A 20,632-nucleotide genomic window follows, 5' to 3' on the forward strand; every position below is an offset into this window, starting at 1 on the left:
TACCTCGATAAAACAAGGAACCAATGACAGGTACCTGCTTGTGGTGGTCCTGCAAAGATAGTAGACCTGCCTACTTTCAAAACCCATCAACCCCATCACCTATACTGGGAGACGAAGTTCTGATAGGCTGACACTCAGTCTCCAAACTAGACCCAAGATCTCTTTTTATGAACTTCAAATGTATTTCTTACACCTTTTCACTCATGGAGAGGTGACAACCAGTGTCTATTCTCCTTCTACTACTACTACTTTCAGCATTGTTGTAAAAAGGCTTGTGGTACTCGTTTGGGTAACCAAAGCTGCTCTTAACCACTTCCATACGGTGACGCCTACGTAGGCGGCATGAGGAGCAAGTGGGTACTCGATGATGCCGATGTCGGCATCTTGATTATATTTATTGTAGTCATACCTATGTAACATCCATTCTCTCTAAACTGGCTTCATCATATTTTCTATGGTTATCAAAATACACGGGTGAAAGAGAACGAATGATTGAGCACTGACTTTATTTTTTATAATGCGATTATTATGACGCAACATCGCACGTCGGGCAGCTAATGCTGCCAGACGTATGATGTGCCCCAGAGTGAAGAGGTTAAGGATCAGTGCCACCTGTGTGAGAGCTGGTGGCAGGGGTATGTTGTGGCTGGTTGGACCCCAACTCTTGGGGTCCACACCAGGACAAACTAAAGGACAATACATTGCTGCATGCCAGACCCCCTGATATCTATCCCTCTGAATCCTCTCTCCCCTGAAAGGACAGAGTCCACTTGGCCAGACTGCAATGTGGCCACCACTTGGCCGTTTTAAGCTACCAGAAGAGGTTGAATGACTGAATCCCATGCTATACAACACATTATGGAAGACTGCATTGTACACAATCAAACATGCCTACAACACAACATACACTCTATAAAGGATTTGTGGCAAAACCCTGTTCCAGCCATGACATTCCTAAGGAAGACAGGACTGCTTGTACAGACAGTTGACAACAACAATAAAAAAAAATTCAGCCAGTGACAGAAACAGCTCCACATTAGTGCAGCAGCAAAGACAACAGTCTAAAGTTTCTTTCCCAGATCTCTGGGATGACCAAGGACCACTGCCAGCTGCTGAGGGACTGCAGATTTCCATTCAGTGAAACTCAAGCAACAATTATCCTTTTTACAAAAACAATGAACCTCAGTGCAAATAAAACAAACTTATGATTTATGATGTATGGTGCATAGTGTCATGCTTTCATGAAATCTGAGACCTACCAGTGTATCCATTTACGAAGATAGCAATATCTTTGAATATGCCAACTCTTTCTTCACCACCTGTTGATACTGCCTCCTTTTGAAACTGGTCCTGCAACTTGGCAACTTTAGCAGCCATATAACCTCCCTGACAAAACATGGAAGTAATAAATTTGACTGTTATTCTTTGAGCTTTTTCATCAGTACCACTCTGAAATTAGTGAAGTGGCTAGGCATAGGAGAGGTAGATCACTTCTTTCAATCCTATTATACTAATTCCTAATTAAACTAAGTAAAATTTCCACTATGGCTGACTATAAAGACATTCTAAAGGTGTTATAAGCAGATAACCACTTGAAGCACAAGAAAAATGCTGTGTACCTTAATGAGATATCAAGCAAGTGGTTGAAATGTAAACCTAGATTAATATTCGATTCTGCATTTTTTTCTGGATATCAGCTGACATCCAATTACTATTTTTCTCCTCCTGATACTAGCTAATGACATAGATACAGCCAACATTTGCTTAACATATGCAACAGTCCATTTCTTCTCAAAAAGATCCATAGGAAAGGCTAAGAATCATTCTTGAATGCCTTCATACAGATGTTTACCAGTCAGTGAAATACAAAAAAACATCTAATAAGGCTTACCCATTCTTCAAAGCCTGAGGCTCCATAGCCCCGTCTTCTCTTTTTGCCACGACTTCCTCCCATACTTGAAGTCTACCACAGCTGAAACCAAGTATCTAGAAAAAGATAATATAACTAATTACCAAATATATAAATTCATTTCAATAGAATATATCTGTGAACAATAAGCTAATATACACATGTAGCTCCTCTTGAACCTAGTCATTTTGAGCCAAGCACAATAAAATTTACATGAAATCATGTAAGTTTATAGTATCAATTTATTAATCTCCCTATATATGTGTGTTGTGTGTGTATCTACCTAGTCATATTTATATATGAGGAATGTCTGTAGAGGAAGGACAGGAGAAGACAGAAGATAGGGGTGAATGGAGAAGGGTTGTGTATGGATGATGTTGTGATGCATGAGGGGGAGTGGGTGAGGGATGGGGGAGTGAGGAAGTATGTATGAGAAATATTTTGACGCAGCCCGAAGGGATTTCTCCCCATCTTCTCCTTTTCTTCAAGAGGGGACGGCTTTGTGGTGGATGTGCTGTGTCTTGCAACACTGCTTCTGACCCAGGGCAGTGGACAGGATGCAGGGATGATCCATCATCCAGGAGGTGCCAAGATTAGAGGGAGGGAGGAGGGTAGAGGGGAGTAGAGTATATGGGGGATGGAATAGGTGGAAATGGTTTCTATGCCTTTTTCTTTTTGGCTACCCCTCGTGTAAGGGGGAAAAAGCCTTTGGTATATGTATGTATATTTATTTACATATCTAAATTTGTTTGTTAGTTTTTCAATTATTTACTGTGACCTCTAATCAATATTTCTTCTCATACAAGTAATTTTTTCTGTCCACTTTCACTAAATTTGCTTCCAGTTTAAACATCATTAAGATGTCACCTCTCTCTCTTCATTCTTCCAAGGTGGGTACTATGTTTCTTCAATCTATCCACATTTATGTATGTGTGTAGTATACAGGAAAAGAGCAATGTTTGTTGGGTCCTGTATCCTATTCTCTAATTTTCTAACATACTTAGACTAAAATTCATGTAAGGTTCCAACTTAATTTATATCCTTAAATTGCAGTAAAAGCAATTCATATCATATTTTTTAGTGCAACTGGTGCAACTTGGTGCCAATTTTTTTTTTTTTCAAAAATTTTTGATGGCATGAATTACCCTACTTATTTTATGCATGTACGTTTAACATGTTTATAATTTATACCTTCAGCTCTATAAGATCCATATTTTCTGATTACATATATCTCTATATTTTCAGATGGCTTCAAGGGGCTGCCGGCACTCCCAACTCCTTCTGTTATATATGCAGTGAGTATATAAAGAAGAGAGGCAAAAAATTTTCCTTGGAAACATCAGTGAAGGTTTATGAAGCCTACCAAAAGTACTCTGGGATGCCAGTTGGAGACCAGGACAAGCCCTGGGCCACTCACTACTGTTGTGAGCACTGTAAGATGCTGGAAGGGTGGCTGCAAGGTGAGAAAATGTCCCTGAAATTCTCCAACCCACCGGTCTGGCTAGAGCCAGCAGACCACTCCACAAACTCCTTTTTTTGCAAGGTGGATGTCAGTAAGCAGCAGAAAGGAAAGAATGCTGCTGCTGTGCATTACCCAGATCTCCCATCATCAATTTCTCCAATTCCTCACTGTTCCAAATATCATGTGTCAGTGCCACCTCCTCCAAGTGAAGTCCTTGACAAGTATTTTGATGAAGAGGAGGAGATGGATGCTGAGGACTTGGCTTACCTGCCTGAGGTACCAGAGAAAGTTCCTCAATTCCCAAATCAAAAAGAAGTAAATGACTTGGTCAGGGATATGGGTCTGACCCAGTCCAATTCAGAGCTATTCATCTCCAGGATGAAACAGTGGAACTTGGTCGAGGAGGAGGTGCAGATGACAAGTCAGAGAAGTCAGCACAAATATTTCTCAGGGTTTTACACTATTAGGTAAGGTCTCTGCTTCTGCCATGATGTGCCTGGAATGTTTGACATTATTGGGGTGCCATTTGTGCTCAAGGAGTGGCAGCTCTTCATTGACAGATCTACAAGTTTGAAGTCTATCCTCCTCCACAATGAAAACACATTCCCGATACTGCCCCTAGCCCATTCCGTCTGCCTGAAGGAGGACTACTACAGTGTGAAAGTCCTCCTGAAAGCTCTGCAATAAAAGCAGTAGAATTGGGAAATCATTGGAGACTTTAAGATGGTGGCTTTCCTGATTGGTCTCCAGGGAGGCTTTATCAAATTCCAATCCTTCCTCTACCTTTGGGATGGCAGAGCCATCTCTGACCACTACAACAGGAAGAATTGGGAGCAGTGAATAAAATTTGTAATTGGGACCTGGAACGTCATGTGGGAGCCACTGGTTGATCCCAGGATTGTACTAATGCTGCCACTGCACATTAAGTTGGGGTTGATGAAGTAGTTCGTGAAGGTTTCCAATCAGGAATCAGCTGCTTTTAAGTACCTTCTTAAGTTCTTCCCCAAGTTAAGGCCAAAATCAAAGGCAGCATTTTTGTTGGACCTCAGATAAAGGTGCTTGAGTCTACCAAGTTCTCCAATAAGCTCAGTAGGATTGAGAGAACAGCATGGAACTGTTTCATAGCAGTTGTCACGGGATTCCTGGGCAACCACTGATCTGAAAACTACCAGCAGCTGGTGGAGAATCTGGTAAAGACTTTTGGTGCCATGGGATGGAGGATGTCCCTTAAACTTCATAAGCTGGGTGCTCACGTGGACAAATTCAAGGACAATATAGGTGCCTACTCAGAAGAACAAGGTGAGTGATTCCACCAAGATGTGAAGTAGATAGAATGGAGGTACCAGGGCTACTACAATGAGAAACTGTTGGAGGACTATATCTGGGGGCTTGTGCGGGAGTGCAACCTGGACAACCACAAATCCAGGAAATGGAGCCATTTCTGATGTGTTAAGTTGCTTTATAACTGTCATTTGTTTTCACTTATTTGTTTTTGATAAACCTGTGTCATAAATTAAATATATACTCGGTTTAATTGTATGAACTAATAAAGAAAAAAATCTTGAAAAATATGAAAAATTTGAAATATCAGTCCTAATCACAAACCCAAACTTCTGATTAAGTTATATATATATATATATATATATATATATATATATATATATATATATATATATATATATTTTAATATATATATACATATATATATATATATATATATATATATATATATATATATATATACATACATACATACACATACATACGACAATGATTTCTTAGGGTTTGGTAAGTACGAAAGAAAGAACTTAAGTAGATTATTAGAGATAGAGAGAGAGATGAGCAAAAATAGGACTCGGTGGGAAAATGAAATCATGGACTTAAGAAAAGAGGTAATTGGTTTAATTGATTGTTTATCTAAGACTAACCACGAAATTTCTGACCTGAAAAAAGCTAACTTGGATCTTACAAACGAAATTAAAGAAATGAAAAGAGACATAAATGAACTGAAGAATGAAAATGAAAAGAAGAAAACTAATGATAATAATAGCGAAAATCTAAAGCAAGAAGTGAACAACAAATTCCAAGAATTGACACAAAAGATCGAAGAAAACTTAGGTGGGGACAGTATCCAGGAAATTAAAAAGTGGAAAGAAAATATTGAAAATAAAGAAATTGCTTTCAAAGAAATAGTCAAGCAGCAAATGCAAGATAATGCAAAAGACACAATCATTCAAGTGATTAACGAAAAAGCAAATTGGGTCAGGGACACAGTAGATAGGAAGAAATGTATTGTGGTTTATGGGCTTAAAGAAAAACAAGGATTGGCGAGGTACATGAGAGAAAAAGAAGAAAAAGAGACAGCAGTAGAAATCCTTAATGAAATTCAGGGGGGAGATAGTGATTCAGGCACAGACTTAGAAGAGACTTACAGAATTGGTCGCTATACTAAGGATAGGAATCGACCTCTAAAGATAAAACTAAGGTCACAAGTGGTAGTAGAAGACATATTTGAGAAAGTAGGTAACTTGGCAAAGAGTGAAAAATACAATAAGATATGGATAAAAAGAGAAATGAGTACTGAGGAATTAGAAAAAGAAAGGGCGCTAAGAGAAGAAGCAAAGGAAAAAAACTTGAAAAGATCGGAGACAGAATGCAAAGAATTCCAGTGGAGAGTAATAGACTTGAGATTAAGACAATGGCGCTTCAAAACGAACAAAACAAGGGAAGAAGAAACCAGGGAGAAGGAAGAAAATTAAAAGTGGCCTATACCAACATTGACGGACTAATTTCGGGACTGAACGAACTCAATGATTATCTGTTAGAAGCAAAACCAGACATAATGGGAATTGTAGAGACTAAACTAAGAGGTGAAATACCATCCACTGTTATCGGACAAGGTTTATACAACTACTGGATAAAAAACAGGGACAAGAAACAGGGAGGGGGAATCATGTTCTTGGCCAAGAAAGACCTAAAGGTGACAAAAATTGCAGAGGGCAAAGGTAATGCTGAATTGATCATGATAAAAGTCGAAGGCAAGAATATGAAAAGTAGAAAGTTTGTGGTGACTTATGTGCCTCCAAAAACAAGCGCTTGGAAAGAAATTGAACATAAAAAAATGCTAGATGACACAAGAAAATCACTCAATGAGATACTAATGGGTAAGGGTAATCTGGTAGTTATGGGGGACTTCAATTGCAAAGAAATTTGTTGGGACAGCATGACAGTGCAAGGAGGAGATGACTCGTGGGGCAATGTACTGCTAGATATGACCATGGAGTACACAATGACCCAATGGGTCCATGAAAACACAAGGTACAGAAATAATGAAGAGCCATCGAAACTAGATCTAATATTTACAACAGAGCCTGAAATAGTGCATAAAGTCCAGTATGAGACACCAATTGGAAAGAGTGACCATGTACTCATCGAAACTATACTAAAGGAAGAAATAGACATAGAGAGGAACGAAAAGCATAGGAAAGGAAGACTGAGGTACAACAAAACAGACTTTACAAAACTAAAGACATTCTTCCGGAATGCAAACTGGGAAATATTTTACAGGGAAGAAACAGCAGTGGAAGAGAAATGGAATATATTGATGGAAAACTACAATGAAGGGGTAAACAGGCATGTACCAAGACAAAAGCGAGAGAGAGAGTACATTAAATGTTGGTTCAACAAAAGATGCAGTGAGGCAAAAGACAGAAGGGACAAAGCTTGGAAAAAGTGGAGAAAAGACAAAAAACAAAGCAAATGGCAAATTTATGTTAACTATAGAAATGAGTATGTTAATGTGAGAAGAGAGGAGAAAAGGAACCATGAGAAGGATATTATAGACAAATGCAAAGAGCAACCCAAACTATTCTATCGGTATGTGAATGGTAAACTTAAAAACAAACAGGAATTGGTGAAACTATGCCAAGGAAACATAGAATACACAGAAGATTTAGAGATGGCCGAAGTCATGAACAATCACTTTAAATCTGTTTTCACCAGAGAGAAAATACCGAATTGTGACATAGACAAAAACAAGAAATCTCCCCTCATGAATGAGTTTACAGCATCACTAAAGGAAATATCAGAACATTTATCAAGGCTGGATGTCAGAAAATCACATGGCCCGGACGGTATTGCAAATTGGATTCTAAAGGAGTGCAAAGAAGAACTAACAGACAAAATACACATCTTAATAAACAGCTCACTCAAAGAAGGAAAGATACCCGAGGACTGGAAAAACGCTAACATTGTACCAATACACAAAGGAGGAAACAAAGAAGAACCCACCAACTATAGGCCAGTATCACTAACAAGCACCATTGCCAAAATTTGTGAGAAAATAATCAAGAATAGATGGGTAAAACATCTGGAAGACAATGACATATTAAACCCAAGACAATTCGGATTCAGACAAGGAAGATCATGCTCCACAAACTTAATATGCTTTTACTCAAGACTAATAGACATAGTGCAAGAAAGAAATGGATGGGCTGATTGTGCATTCCTAGACTTGCAAAAAGCCTTTGACAAAGTACCACACAGAAAACTACTAAAAAAACTGGAACACATAGGAGGAATACAGGGAAACCTACTAAAATGGATAGAGGACTTTCTGACTGGTAGAAAGATGAGAGTAGTGCTCAGAGAAAAATATTCAGACTGGAAAGAGGTGATCAGTGGAGTACCGCAAGGATCTGTGCTGGCACCAATAATGTTTGCTATCTATATGAATGACATGGATGAGGACGTGAACTGCTACATGAGCTTCTTTGCCGATGACGCCAAACTGCTAAGGAAAATAGAAACTGATGAGGACTGTGAAGCACTGCAAGAAGACCTAAATAGGGTATGGAACTGGAGTCAGAAATGGGAAGTGGACTTTAATACTAAGAAGTGTAGCATAATGGAGTTTGGAAAAAGCAAAAACAGAATATCAGGAAAATATACAATTGGAACCAAAGAAGTAAAGAAAGTAGGATCCGAAAAAGATTTGGGAGTAATTATCACAAACGACTTGTCCTATGATATACAGATTAACAAAATTGTCGGGGAGACTTACAATTTGCTAAGATCAATAAAAGTGGCGTTTACATACTTGGACGAAGACATGATGAAAAAAATATTGGTTACATTGATAAGGCCTAGATTAGAGTATGCAGCGACATTGTGGTCCCCCAGTACCAAAAAGAATATAAAGAAAATAGAAAGAATCCAAAGAGCAGCTACAAAAATGGCACCTGCACTTGCAAACCTATCATACAAAGAGAGATTGGCTAAACTGGAGTTACCGACACTGGAGCAAAGAAGAGAGAGAGGTGACCTATTGACCATCTACAGAATCATGAAAGGCACAGAGGTACTCGATAGTGAGAACTTACTTAACTGGGACAAAAGAAACACAAGAGGACATGGAAAGAAAATAAAAAAACATAGCTATAGAAGAGAACTGAAGAAAAACAGTTTTCCTCATAGAGTTTTGGACACTTGGAACAAACTGGACAATGAAATAGTATGCGCAAAAACCATTCATGAGTTTAAAAACAAACTAGACACTGCAAGATACAAAGGCGGGACAACACGAGCATAGCTCCCCTTCCCGCAAAATACAACTAGGTAAATACAACTAGGTAAATACATCAGGGCTTTTCCCCCTTATAAGGGAGGTAGCCAAAAAGGAAAAGGCATAAAATCATTCTACCCATTCCATCCCTAAATACACTCCACTCCCCTCCACCCTCCCTCTTATCTTAGCACCTCCTGGATGATGGGTCATCCCTGCACCCTGTCCACTGTCCTGGGTCAGAGGCAGTGTCGCAAGTCACAGCACATCCACAGCAAAGCCGCTTCATTAAATTGGCGACCCCTCTCTCCGTCCCCTCATGTAGAAAAGGAGAAGATGAGGGGAAATCCCTTCGGGCTGCTTCAAATTTTGCTCGCACATACCTCACCCCACCATCCCCCCACCCATTCCACCTTATGCATCACATCATCATCCATATACAACCATTTTCCATTCACCCTTGTCTTCTGTCCTCTCCCGTCCTTCCTCAACAGACATTCCCCTCTTCCCCAAAGCCCCCTTCATCCATCTCATCCTAGAACGTCCTCTCATGTTCACTCCCTCCACATCTGCCTTCCACACCTCTTTTACTAGTCTTTCTTCATTCATTCTTTCCATGTGTCCAAACCATCCTAACATTCTTTCATCAACCCTATCTCCCAGCTCCCTTTCCATCCCTGTTCTCCTCCTCACCTCGTCATTTCTCACTCTATCTAGCCTAGTAACCTCCATCATACTTCTCAGACACCTCATCTCAAACACATTCAAACTCCTTCTCTCTTCCTCTCTTATGCTCCATGTTTCTGCCCCATACAGTGCTGTTGGCACAATCACTCCTTTATAGTCTCCTCTGAGCATCCATTCCCAAATGTCTATTCCTCATTACACTTTTTAATCCACCAAGGCATTTACTTGCTTCTCTCAATCTACATTCTACCTCCACTCCACCTTTCCCTGCCACATTTGCACCCAAGTATCTAAAACTATCCACTTCCTCTAGTCGCTCTCCCTTAACCACTTCCATACGGTGACGCCTACGTAGGCGGCATGAGGAGCAAGTGGGTACTCGATGATGCCGACGTCGGCATCTTGATTATATTTATTGTAGTCGTACCTATGTAACTTCCATTCTCTCTAAACTGGCTTCATCATATTTTCTATGGTTATCAAAATACACAGGTGAAAGAGAATGAATGATTGAGCACTGACTTTATTTTTTATAATGCGATTATTATGACGCAACATCGCACGTCGGGCAGCTAATGCTGCCCGACGTGCGATGTGCCCCGGAGTGAAGAGGTTAATGCTCACTTCCAGTCTGCTGCCACTTTCACCCCTTGTACATCTCATCACCTTACTTTTACCCATATTTATCTTCAGTTTTCTTCTTTCACACACTCTCCCAAACTCTGTCACCAACTTCCTCAATCCCTCCTCTGATCCTGCTACAAGCGCAATGTCGTCCGCAAACAACAGCTGGCTCACCTCCCACTTTTCTCCATTTTCTTTAACCATCTCCAATCCCTGACCCTACCCTTGCATTTACCTCTCGCACCACCCCATCCATGAATAAATTGAACAGCCAGGGAGACATAACGCATCCCTGATGAAGTCCCACCTTTACCTCGAACCACTCACTCTCTCCATTTCTAATCCTGACACATGCTCTACTACTTTCGTAAAAACTCTTGACAGCTCCTAGAAGCTTTCCTCCTATCCCGTATATCCGCAAAACCTCCCACAGTGCCTTCCTGTCTACCCTGTCATAAGCCTTTTCCAGATCCATAAAAGCCCAAAAACATCCTTCCCCTTTTCTATAGCTTTCTCACATATTTGTTTTACCACAAAAATCTGATCTACACAACCTCTACCCGTCATAAATCCACATTGTTCCTCACCAATTACTCCCTCTGTTCCTCTCCTAATCCTCTCAATCAAGATCCTGCCATAATCGTGACAAGTTGAAACACAATGGCAAAAGCCGACAAGACTGTGAGAATCAACACCGTGTGAGATCGAAACCTTTATTTGTACGACGTTTCGCTTGTTACAGCTTTTTCAAGTACAGACATATGGCAAACACTCTGAGTACATATAGGTCGACGGGGAAGGAACTGGGAGAGGTTATCAGGGAGGGGTGGGTGGTAGGTGGAGGGGCAGAGAGGGGGGTGAGAAGGGGACGGGTGGGACTTGGTGGAGATAAAGGAGGACATTTTGGACAGTTTGTTGAAGTGGACTAAGGGGTACATTTCATACATTTGTATAATGTGGGTAACAGATGGATGATAGGAGGGGCGATGTTGAACGTGCCTCTGTTCTGCTCAATGGTTTTGAAGCTTTGAATGGCGGCCGCTTCCAGGCATTTCCTCCTCACCCTGTCTGGTTCATTAAAAAGAAGCTCTGTGTTATCCCAATCCATCAGGTGGTCGTTGGTGTTCTGGTGGATAACACAGGCGTTGGTGGTGATGTTGTTTCGGGAATCGTAGTGATGCTCCCGGATCTGGGTCTTCAGGTCACGGGAGGTCACGGGCGTTGCAACGTTCAGGTAGTGGGCCAGTCCAGCAGGACTATCAAAGAGCTCTCTAGAAGGAGTGACAGCTAGGACGAGATGTGAGGATAAAACGCTGTTGTCTACCACATACCCTGTGTTGGATGTGATAAAGTATATATTGGCGAGACCTCCCGTGACCTGAAGACCCAGATCCGGGAGCATCGCTACGATTCCCAGAACAACATCACCACCAACGCCTGTGTTATCCATCGGAACACCAACAACCACCTGATGGATTGGGATAACGCAGAGCTTCTTTTTAGTGAACCAGACAGGGTGAGGAGGAAATGCCTGGAAGCGGCCGCCATTCAAAGCTTCAAAACCATTGAGCAGAACAGAGGCATGTTCAACATCGCCCCTCCTATCATCCATCTGTTACCCGCATTATACAAATGTATGAAATGTCCCCCTTAGTCCACTTAAACAAACTGTCCGAAATGTCCTCCTTTATCTCCACCAAGTTCCACCCGTCCCCTTCTCACGGCAAGGACCCCCCCGTCAGGATCACCACCGCAGACAAAGGTGGAGGAGTGGTGGTGATGGACGCATCTTCCTACCTACATAAGATGACCGACCTCCTCAGCAATGAAAATACTTACGCTGAAGTTACCCAGGCGAAAGTGGATGTCGAGAGAAATAACTTCCTTAAGGCAGCCAGGAGGATTCTTAGGAAATCAGAAACTGGTAAGTGTTTACTTCACCTCCTGCCAAACCTCCCACGTCCAGCCACCCTGTATGGGCTCCCAAAAACCCACAAGCCCAATATACCCATGAGACCCATTACATCAGGGATCGGGAGTGCGCCACACAAACTGGCAGGTGCGCTGGCCAAACATTTGTCTCGCCTTTTGGGTACTCAGGGGACCTATTGAATAGAATTAAGGACGTTCCTGCTTGCAACAAAAAGCTGGCCAGCATGGATGTGACTTCTTTATTCACACGTATCCTGACCCTTAAAGTGATTGACCTCCTTAGGGCTAAAATCACTAGTTCCGACACTGACCTCCCTATACCCCCCAATGACTTTGTGGATTTAATACAGCTTTGTGTCCAATTCAATTATTTCAAATTCCAGGAAGAGGTTTGGCATGGCCATGGGCGCTCCTTTGAGCGCTGTCCTTGCCAACCTGTTCATGGAATTTCTAGAAGCAGGGCCTTTCTCGGATATCGTTCCTGACAACGTAGTATGGCTTCGCTATGTGGATGACATACTACTTATTTCCCCCAGACGGTTTGACATCCCCAAACTCCAAGTGGCACTGAACAAGGTTGAGCCATCCATCCAGTTCACCATGGAGGAAGAAGTCAACGATTCCCTTCCATTTTTGGATACCCTTATCATCAAACAAAATTTACAGTCTACAGGAAACCAACCAATAAGCACGATTTGACTTACTTCCTTTCCCACCATGACCTCAGTATTAAGAAAGGTGTAGTTATAGGTTTCTACCTCACAGCTCTCAGAATTTGTAGCCCTGGAGTCTTAGAGGATGAGTTTAGGCACATAAAGGAGGTCTTTCAGAAATTAAAATATCCAGAGTGCATCATCCACCAGTGCAAGAAAAAGGCACTCAAAATAATGGAAGGGCGGGAACCAACGATAGATCCAGCTAGGAGGCTTATCCTTCCAGCCAGCAGTGTCACCACCACCCTCACCCGGACACTTGGGTGTTGCAACATTCAGGTAGTGGGCCAGTCCAGCAGGACTATCAAAGAGCTCTCTAGAAGGAGTGACAGCCAGGAAGAGATGTGGGGAAAAAACACTGTTGTCTACCGCATACCCTGTGCTGGATGTGATAAAGTATATATTGGCGAGACCTCCTGTGACCTGAAGACCCAGATCCGGGAGCATCGCTACGATTCCCGAAACAACATCACCACCAACGCCTGTGTTATCCATCGGAACACCAACGACCACCTGATGGATTGGGATAACGCAGAGCTTCTTTTTAGTGAACCAGACAGGGTGAGGAGGAAATGCCTGGAAGCGGCCGCCATTCAAAGCTTCAAAACCATTGAGCAGAACAGAGGCATGTTCAACATCGCCCCTCCTATCATCCATCTGTTACCCGCATTATACAAATGTATGAAATGTCCCCCTTAGTCCACTTCAACAAACTGTCCGAAATGACCTCCTTTATCTCCACCAAGTCCCACCCGTCCCCTTCTCACACCCCCCCTCCCTGATAACCTCTCCCAGTTCCTTCCCCGTCAGCCTATATGTACTCAGAGTGTTTGCCATATGTCTGTACTTGAAAAAGCTGTAACAAGCGAAACGTCGTACCAATAAAGGTTTCGATCTCACACGGTGTTGATTCTCACATCCTCCCATAAGCCTTCCCAACTACACTTAACAAGCTAATCCCTCTGAAACTACTACACTCACACTTGTCCCCTTTTCCCTTGTAAAGTGGAACTATACAGGCACTCCTCCAGTCCTCCGGCATTCTACCCTCTCTACAGCAAACATTAAATAACCTCACCAGCCAGTCCACCATCACTGTACCTCCTTTTTTTAGACATTCTGCATGGCATCCATCCAGACCAGGTACCTTACCTGCTCAAATCATCTTAACTGCCTTCACTTCATCCTTCCTTATTTCTCCTCCATTATCCTCACTCATCATGGTCATTTTCTTAGCACTTCCCACTGCAGCTATCTTTCCCTCCCTATCCTCCTTCACATCTAGCAACTCCCTAAAATATTCTGCCCATCTTCCCCTTACTGCCTTCTCTTCCATTAACATCTCTCCATCTCCACCTTTTTACCTTTTCTTCTCTACTTGATTCACCTCCTCTTCCTCTCTTAATTTCTTTCCAAAATATCTTTTTATTACTTTCAAAATTTTCTGTCATACCCTTACCCCATTTCACATTTGCTCTCCTCTTTGCCTCCTTTACCTTGTGCTTTACTTCTCTTTTCTTTTCTTTGTATCTCTCATATGACTCCCTCGTCCTATTTTATAACCAATCTGTGAAAGCTCGCTTATTCTCTTCTACAACCTTCTTTGTTTCCTCATCCCACCATTCACTACCCTTCCTTCTATTTCCTCCTGTCCTTCTTGTTCCACACACCATCTTTGCGCACTTTGTGACTCCCTCCTTGAACCATCCCCATTCCTCCACTCCTAGCTCTACTCTATCCTTCACTCCCTCCCACTCCTCTCTCAGCTTCTTGTACTCCTTCTCCTTTTCCTTTTCATTTAAAGAGTTCACTCTAAGCACCTCCCTACCTTTTGTCCTTTTCCTCTTTCTCCATCTATCCTCCACTCTCAACTTACCTTCCACCAAAAAATTATCTGATATTCCCCCACTCTCTCCCCTTAGTACATGTACATCCTTAACTCTTCCTATTATACTCCTACCTACCACTACATAGTCCATTAACGCTCTATCTACCACCCTTCCATCCACCACCTTCTCCCATGTGTACTTATGCTTGACTTTCTTCCGAAACACTGTATTTGCTATCATCAACTCTCTAGACACATCTCCACCATCAACTCTCCACTACGATTCTTTCCTGGAACTCCACATTTCCCAACCACTCCGTCAATTGGTTCATTTCCTACCCTAGCATTAAGGTCTCCCAGTTCTACTACATTGACATTTCTCCCTAGTCCCTCTATGCACTCATTTAAATCTACCCAAAAAGCCTCCCTTACTTCTACACTATTCTCACTCCAGCCCATATGCACTTACAAAAACCCACATCTCCTTTCCCAGTTTCACCTTCATCCACATTATCCTTGAGGAAACCTCTTTCCACTCCACTACACATTAACCTATCTCTTCACTTACTAATATAGCCACCCCTTCTCTCCCATGCCCTCTCTTCACTCCTGATAACCTCCCAATTACACTCCCAAACTTACACTTGCCCTTCCCTCTCAACTTAGTTTCACTCAAAGCTAACACATCCATCTTTCTTCTCACAATCATATACCAAGGCTTTTTCCCCCTTACAAGGGAGGTAGCCAAAAAGAAAAAGGCATAAAATCATTCCCATCCATTCCATCCCTAAATACACTCCATTCCTCTCCACCCTCCCTCCCATCTTAGCACCAAAGTAATGGGATATAACAGAACTGGGGAACAAAAAAGGTGTTACACAGAGTAACTGGAATGAGTTGAATAAATATACTTGTACTTTCACAAGTATTAATTGATTTTACAAGTATGCTGTTAATGAAAATCTTCAGCCCAAACTTAGACAATTATGACATTATAATCTGTAACAAATACTTTCGGTGATACATGATTATTGATAGAGGACCACAAAACATCTAAAAGCACACAAAATAATGGTAAATTTCTAGAAGAGCACATCTATGCGATAGAGCAATTGAAAATTAAATACTAATTTTGTCAATTATAATAAATCACCTTAATATACATTTTTCTTGGCAGAAATCAATAACAGAAAAAGTTGCTAAAAGCAACACAAACGAGCCGCTGCTGTGCCTGCTTGACATGCCATCTTTGTTTTGGTAGATGTGGAGGTTGAAGAAATTAAATTATGATAAAGTCATCTACTCTAACCTAACCCACCTACCTAACCTACTTTTAGTAACGCAGTACCTGTAATTCTAAAAGTCTTCAGGGTCGTCATTGTCTTTGACCTCCAAATCTATCAAAACAAAGCTGGGATCTCAAGGAGTCACCACAACTTGAACTTCATTCATGTGTATACTGCTTTTAGCAATGTTTTCTGCTATTGATTACCAAGAAAAATATATATTTCATTATTATAATTTATAAAATTAATAATTAATTTTCTGTTATACTGCATAGGATGATAGGTGTGCACTCATAATAAAATACCAAAATATTGACTTCACAATGGAAGTGCCTCTGATTTATAAATCTCCAACTTATAGTACCCATCTCTAATTTATTATACATAGCCTCAAATTCATGTATATGCACACACACAATATTGTCAAAAACTATACATGAATTTAAGAGCAAACTAGACACTGCAAGGTTCAAAGACGGGACACCATGAGCATAGCCCCCCTTCCCGTAAGATACAACTAAGTGAATACACACAAACACACACAAGGGGACATGGAAGGAACCTCAAAAAAAGACATTTATAGAAGAGACTTGAAAAAGAACAGCTTTCCCCACTGAGTGGTGGATATCATATATCATGGGTTACAGTATCCGTACTTGTGAAGGTTGCGAGTGAATTTGTAGTATGGGTTCAGAGGAGTCCCTCAAATAATGCGGATTCGAATAACACGGATTCAATCATACGTGGATTTTATTTCAAAACCATCTCAAATGTAGAGAACCGTTTTAAAATTCGCGCCGAGTCGGGCATGCATACGCACACACGCGGCAACATCGCAAACATTTGTGGTGACTGCTTTCTATTTTACCATATACAGTCGATCCTTATATAACGCGGTCATTATGTACACTGGGAACTGCTCAAACAAGGGTGTGGGGCGAGGGGATAGCCGTGGGTGGCTGCCTGCGGTTACGTGTCATTCTACGGGTACTGATGCAGGAGGGAGGGAGGGGAGGAGAGGGGGAGTAGGGGGTGGTAGGGGGGTAGCCAACAAGCTTTAGCTTGTCGCTTCCACCACCTGTGCCGTGCTATCATGAAATTTTCACCGCCCTAACCTGTTGAAGTGTAATGTTTCTTTCGTTTGGAACACAACTAATAAGTCTGAAAATGACTGCAGTTGTCATGTCTTAATTTCTCTTATGAGGTTCTTGTTGTTACTGGCGGTGGTGGTTTGGGAGATCAAAAACAGACATATACACGCTTACACACGTGTAGACACGCACACGTAGACATGTGTTAGACAACCAGTGTATGTTGTGAATGCGCATGCGTGTACACACAAATACGAACACAGACACATGCACATACATGCTTACTTGTACATGTGAACACACACATACACGCACACACACACACACATGCCACAACACATACATATGCCACATACACACACATATACATACGCCACATACACACACACACACGTGTATACGCCACATACACACACATGTATATACGCCACATACACATATGCATATACGCCACATACACACACATGTATATACACACAAACACCTACATACGCCACATACATACACACACACGCATACATACACACATACGGTTCTCGGTATTTAATATGGAAAGTCAGCATACGCGGATTTGGTCATACGCGGTAATTTCAGGAACCTAATCCCCGCATTATTTGAGGGACTCCTGTACTAGATAAAATTCCCTGCTACAAAAATCCTCCATAAAGAGGCACTGTCCTATACTTCTTTGCAAGTGAAAGTTCATGACATTTACAACCAAATATAATAAATATACACTGTATATTATATACAGAACTGTAACTGTTCCTAAAACTTGATACACACTACTTGAGTCCTACGACTTTACTTACTCTTCTAGATTTTGCTCTCAATGGGCAGAACTGTATTGAGCCACTGGTAACTACAGAATGATTCGGATTCATGATTTCTGGACCACATCCCTCAGGTGATCATCGACACCCACTCCAAGAGTCCAAGCAACACTAGAGTCTAGAGACCATAAAAAGAGGCAAAGACTATGTTTATGTGAATTTATCACTGACAGCTAAGTTTGATGTGTACACTAGTATACCAAAACATTACATACGGAATTCGATATTTACCAATCATTGTTAATCTTCATATCTAATCATTATTTTCAAACGGCACTGCGTGTTCATTCCTGTTTCTTTATTTTTCCCACGGTTTTAACTGTTTGTATACATATTTTCGAAGGAGAAAAAATATATCATGAATTATTTGATGAAAACATTGCCAAATGATATATCATATTGTTAATTTTATAACACATAATGAGAATAAGGATGTCAGTCTTCTTATTCAATTCATAAATAAAAAAAAAACTGTTTACATTTAATACGGCTGTGATACTAGAAGATTGCCGGGCGCACAAAACAATTGCGTTATAGCTAATTTAGTTTATCGGACATCACAACTCAAATTCACATGGATTCAAAATCTAAACTTATGCACATGACTGAGTTTTATCTTTTCATAATTAAATGACCTGTCATTGTAATAGCCAAGAAACTTTTTCCCATGTGCTTTTCTTCCTCTTACCTCTATAATCTTAGTTAGTTAGTTAGGTTTATTCAACAATATAAAATACAATTTATACATACATATATACAAAATTAGTTGTTGAAAAGGGAGAGCGAGAAGCAAAGTTTATGGGGAGTTGCTCTCCCTTAGGATTTTTATTTATTTATTTATTTATTTTTGTTACATGTTAGTATGATACATACATACACACAAATATACATATATACACACATGCATACATACACATACAAAAAAATTACTGATAGAGAGAATCTGATAAAATGGGATGACAGAAATACAAGAGGACACGGAAAGAAAATAAAAAAGACAGCTATAGAAGAGACTTGAAAAAGAACAGCTTTCCTCACAGAGTAATAAACAGTTGGAACAAGTTAGATGAGAAAGTGGTGTGTGCAAAAACAATACATGAATTTAAAAATAGTTTAGATAAAATGAGATATGAAGACGGGATCCCACGAGCATAGCTCCCCTTCCCGTAAAATACAACTAGGTAAATACACACACTTCAACGAACGGACGGCTTAGAAGACGTTCTGAAGAAAATTGAAGTATTGTGGATCCCAACGCAAAGAGAAGTGCCTATTGTATTTACAGGGTGGGGGGGAAATTGCTCGTGAGGTAGTAGAAAAGTAGGGAAAGAGGAGAAGGGGAGGGATTACTGAGGGAAATGGAAGGAAATGAGGAAGGAGTAGACTTGGCCCAGACAGACAGGCGAAAGGTAAACAAAAGACCCCCGACGACGATGAAATGTCTAATAAAAATGTAAAGATTAGAAGTATAGATAAGAGCAATACAGTAGAAAGTGATGAGAATATTTTCCAGGGATTTAAAGAGGGTGGGGGGGGGGTACAAAACCCCCCCCCCCCGACTGACAAGACTAGAAGAGAAGGTCGATAAGATGATCGAGGACTTGGAGCGTAGGTTCGGTCATGTTAACAATATTATAAGGCGGGTTGAAAAATTGGAAGAACTAGAGAAGGCGAACAAAAACTTAACTGATGAAATAGAAAACCTGAAAAGACAGTTAAAAGAAGTAAAGGTGGAGAATGAGGAATTGAAAAAGAATAGTAAAGAAAACAGAGAGGGATGGAAGTCGATAAAAGAAAACAGTAAAGTTGCATTTACTGATATAATTAAACAGCAAATGAGAGAACAAACTGAAGACTCAGTTATTAAAGTAATGAGACAGAAGGAGAATATAGTAAGAGACTTAGCTGACAAAAAGAAATGTATAATTATATTAGGAATGGAAGAGAAACATAACCCAGATAGAACCTCAAGAACCAATGAGGAAAATGAAAAAGTAAGCAGTTTACTAAAATTAGTTCAGGAAGATGAACCAGAAATTATGAAGGAAATTGAGGAAAAATTCAGGCTCGGAAAGTATAGTAAAGATAAGACCAGACCAATTAAGATTAAATTCAGGTCACAAACGACGGCAGAGAATATCTTATCCAAAACAGGGAAACTAGCAACAAGTGAACAATATAAAAAGATATGGATAAAAAGGGAAATGAATAAAGAGGAAAGAGAGGAAGAAAAGCAGAAAAGACTGGAAGCTAAGACAAAAAACGAGAACAGAACGGAGTCAGAGAAAGAGAGATTCTATTGGAGAGTAGTGAATATGAAACTAAGGAAGTTCGACATACAAGAGAAAAACAAAAGGGAAACAGAGAACACAATGGAAGTGACAGAAAACTAAGAGTGTCTTACACAAATATATATGGATTAATAACAGGATTGAATGAACTGAATTATTATTTGAAAGAAAAAGAACCGGACATAATGGGAATTGTAGAAACAAAATTAAAAGGCCCACTACCACCCAACAGTGTAGGACATGATGCATATAATTATTGGATTAAAAACAGAGAGAAAAAGCAAGGGGGTGGAGTTATGTTCCTGACTAAGAAGGATATAAACGTGAGGTGTGTCACATAAGGAAAGAATACAGTAGAGATGATTATGATAGAAGTGGAAGACCGAGATAAGAAGAGCAGAAAATTTGTGATC

The 20,632-nt window shown here is 40.6% G+C and overlaps 1 protein-coding gene across 8 annotated transcripts in view; it reads right to left on the reverse strand.

Moving 5' to 3' along the window:
* The window catches only part of Rev1 (Rev1 DNA directed polymerase), a 95,444-nt gene extending 77,144 nt beyond the window's left edge, over window positions 1-18,300 (reverse strand). For 5 of the 8 annotated variants that reach the window (XR_012966476.1, XM_076186663.1, XM_076186664.1 and 2 more), the window contains exons 1-3: window positions 18,160-18,300; window positions 1,892-1,986; window positions 1,260-1,386 (exon numbers count right to left, since the gene is read on the reverse strand). Coding sequence is in view for 7 of the 8 variants with exons in the window: in XM_076186663.1 (XP_076042778.1) it covers window positions 1,260-1,386; window positions 1,892-1,954 (190 nt within the window). In the remaining variant the exon portion in view is untranslated. Of the gene's footprint in view, window positions 1-1,259; window positions 1,387-1,891; window positions 1,987-17,907; window positions 18,047-18,159 lie in introns of those variants that run through there. The other 3 variants (XM_076186661.1, XM_076186662.1, XM_076186665.1) reach the window with 3 other exon arrangements.
* Between the last annotated feature and the right edge of the window lie 2,332 nt (window positions 18,301-20,632).

Source organism: Oratosquilla oratoria, chromosome 6, assembly GCF_046742065.1.
Source record: "Oratosquilla oratoria isolate Oo_2021 chromosome 6, ASM4674206v1, whole genome shotgun sequence".
Classification (NCBI taxonomy): domain Eukaryota; kingdom Metazoa; phylum Arthropoda; class Malacostraca; order Stomatopoda; family Squillidae; genus Oratosquilla; species Oratosquilla oratoria.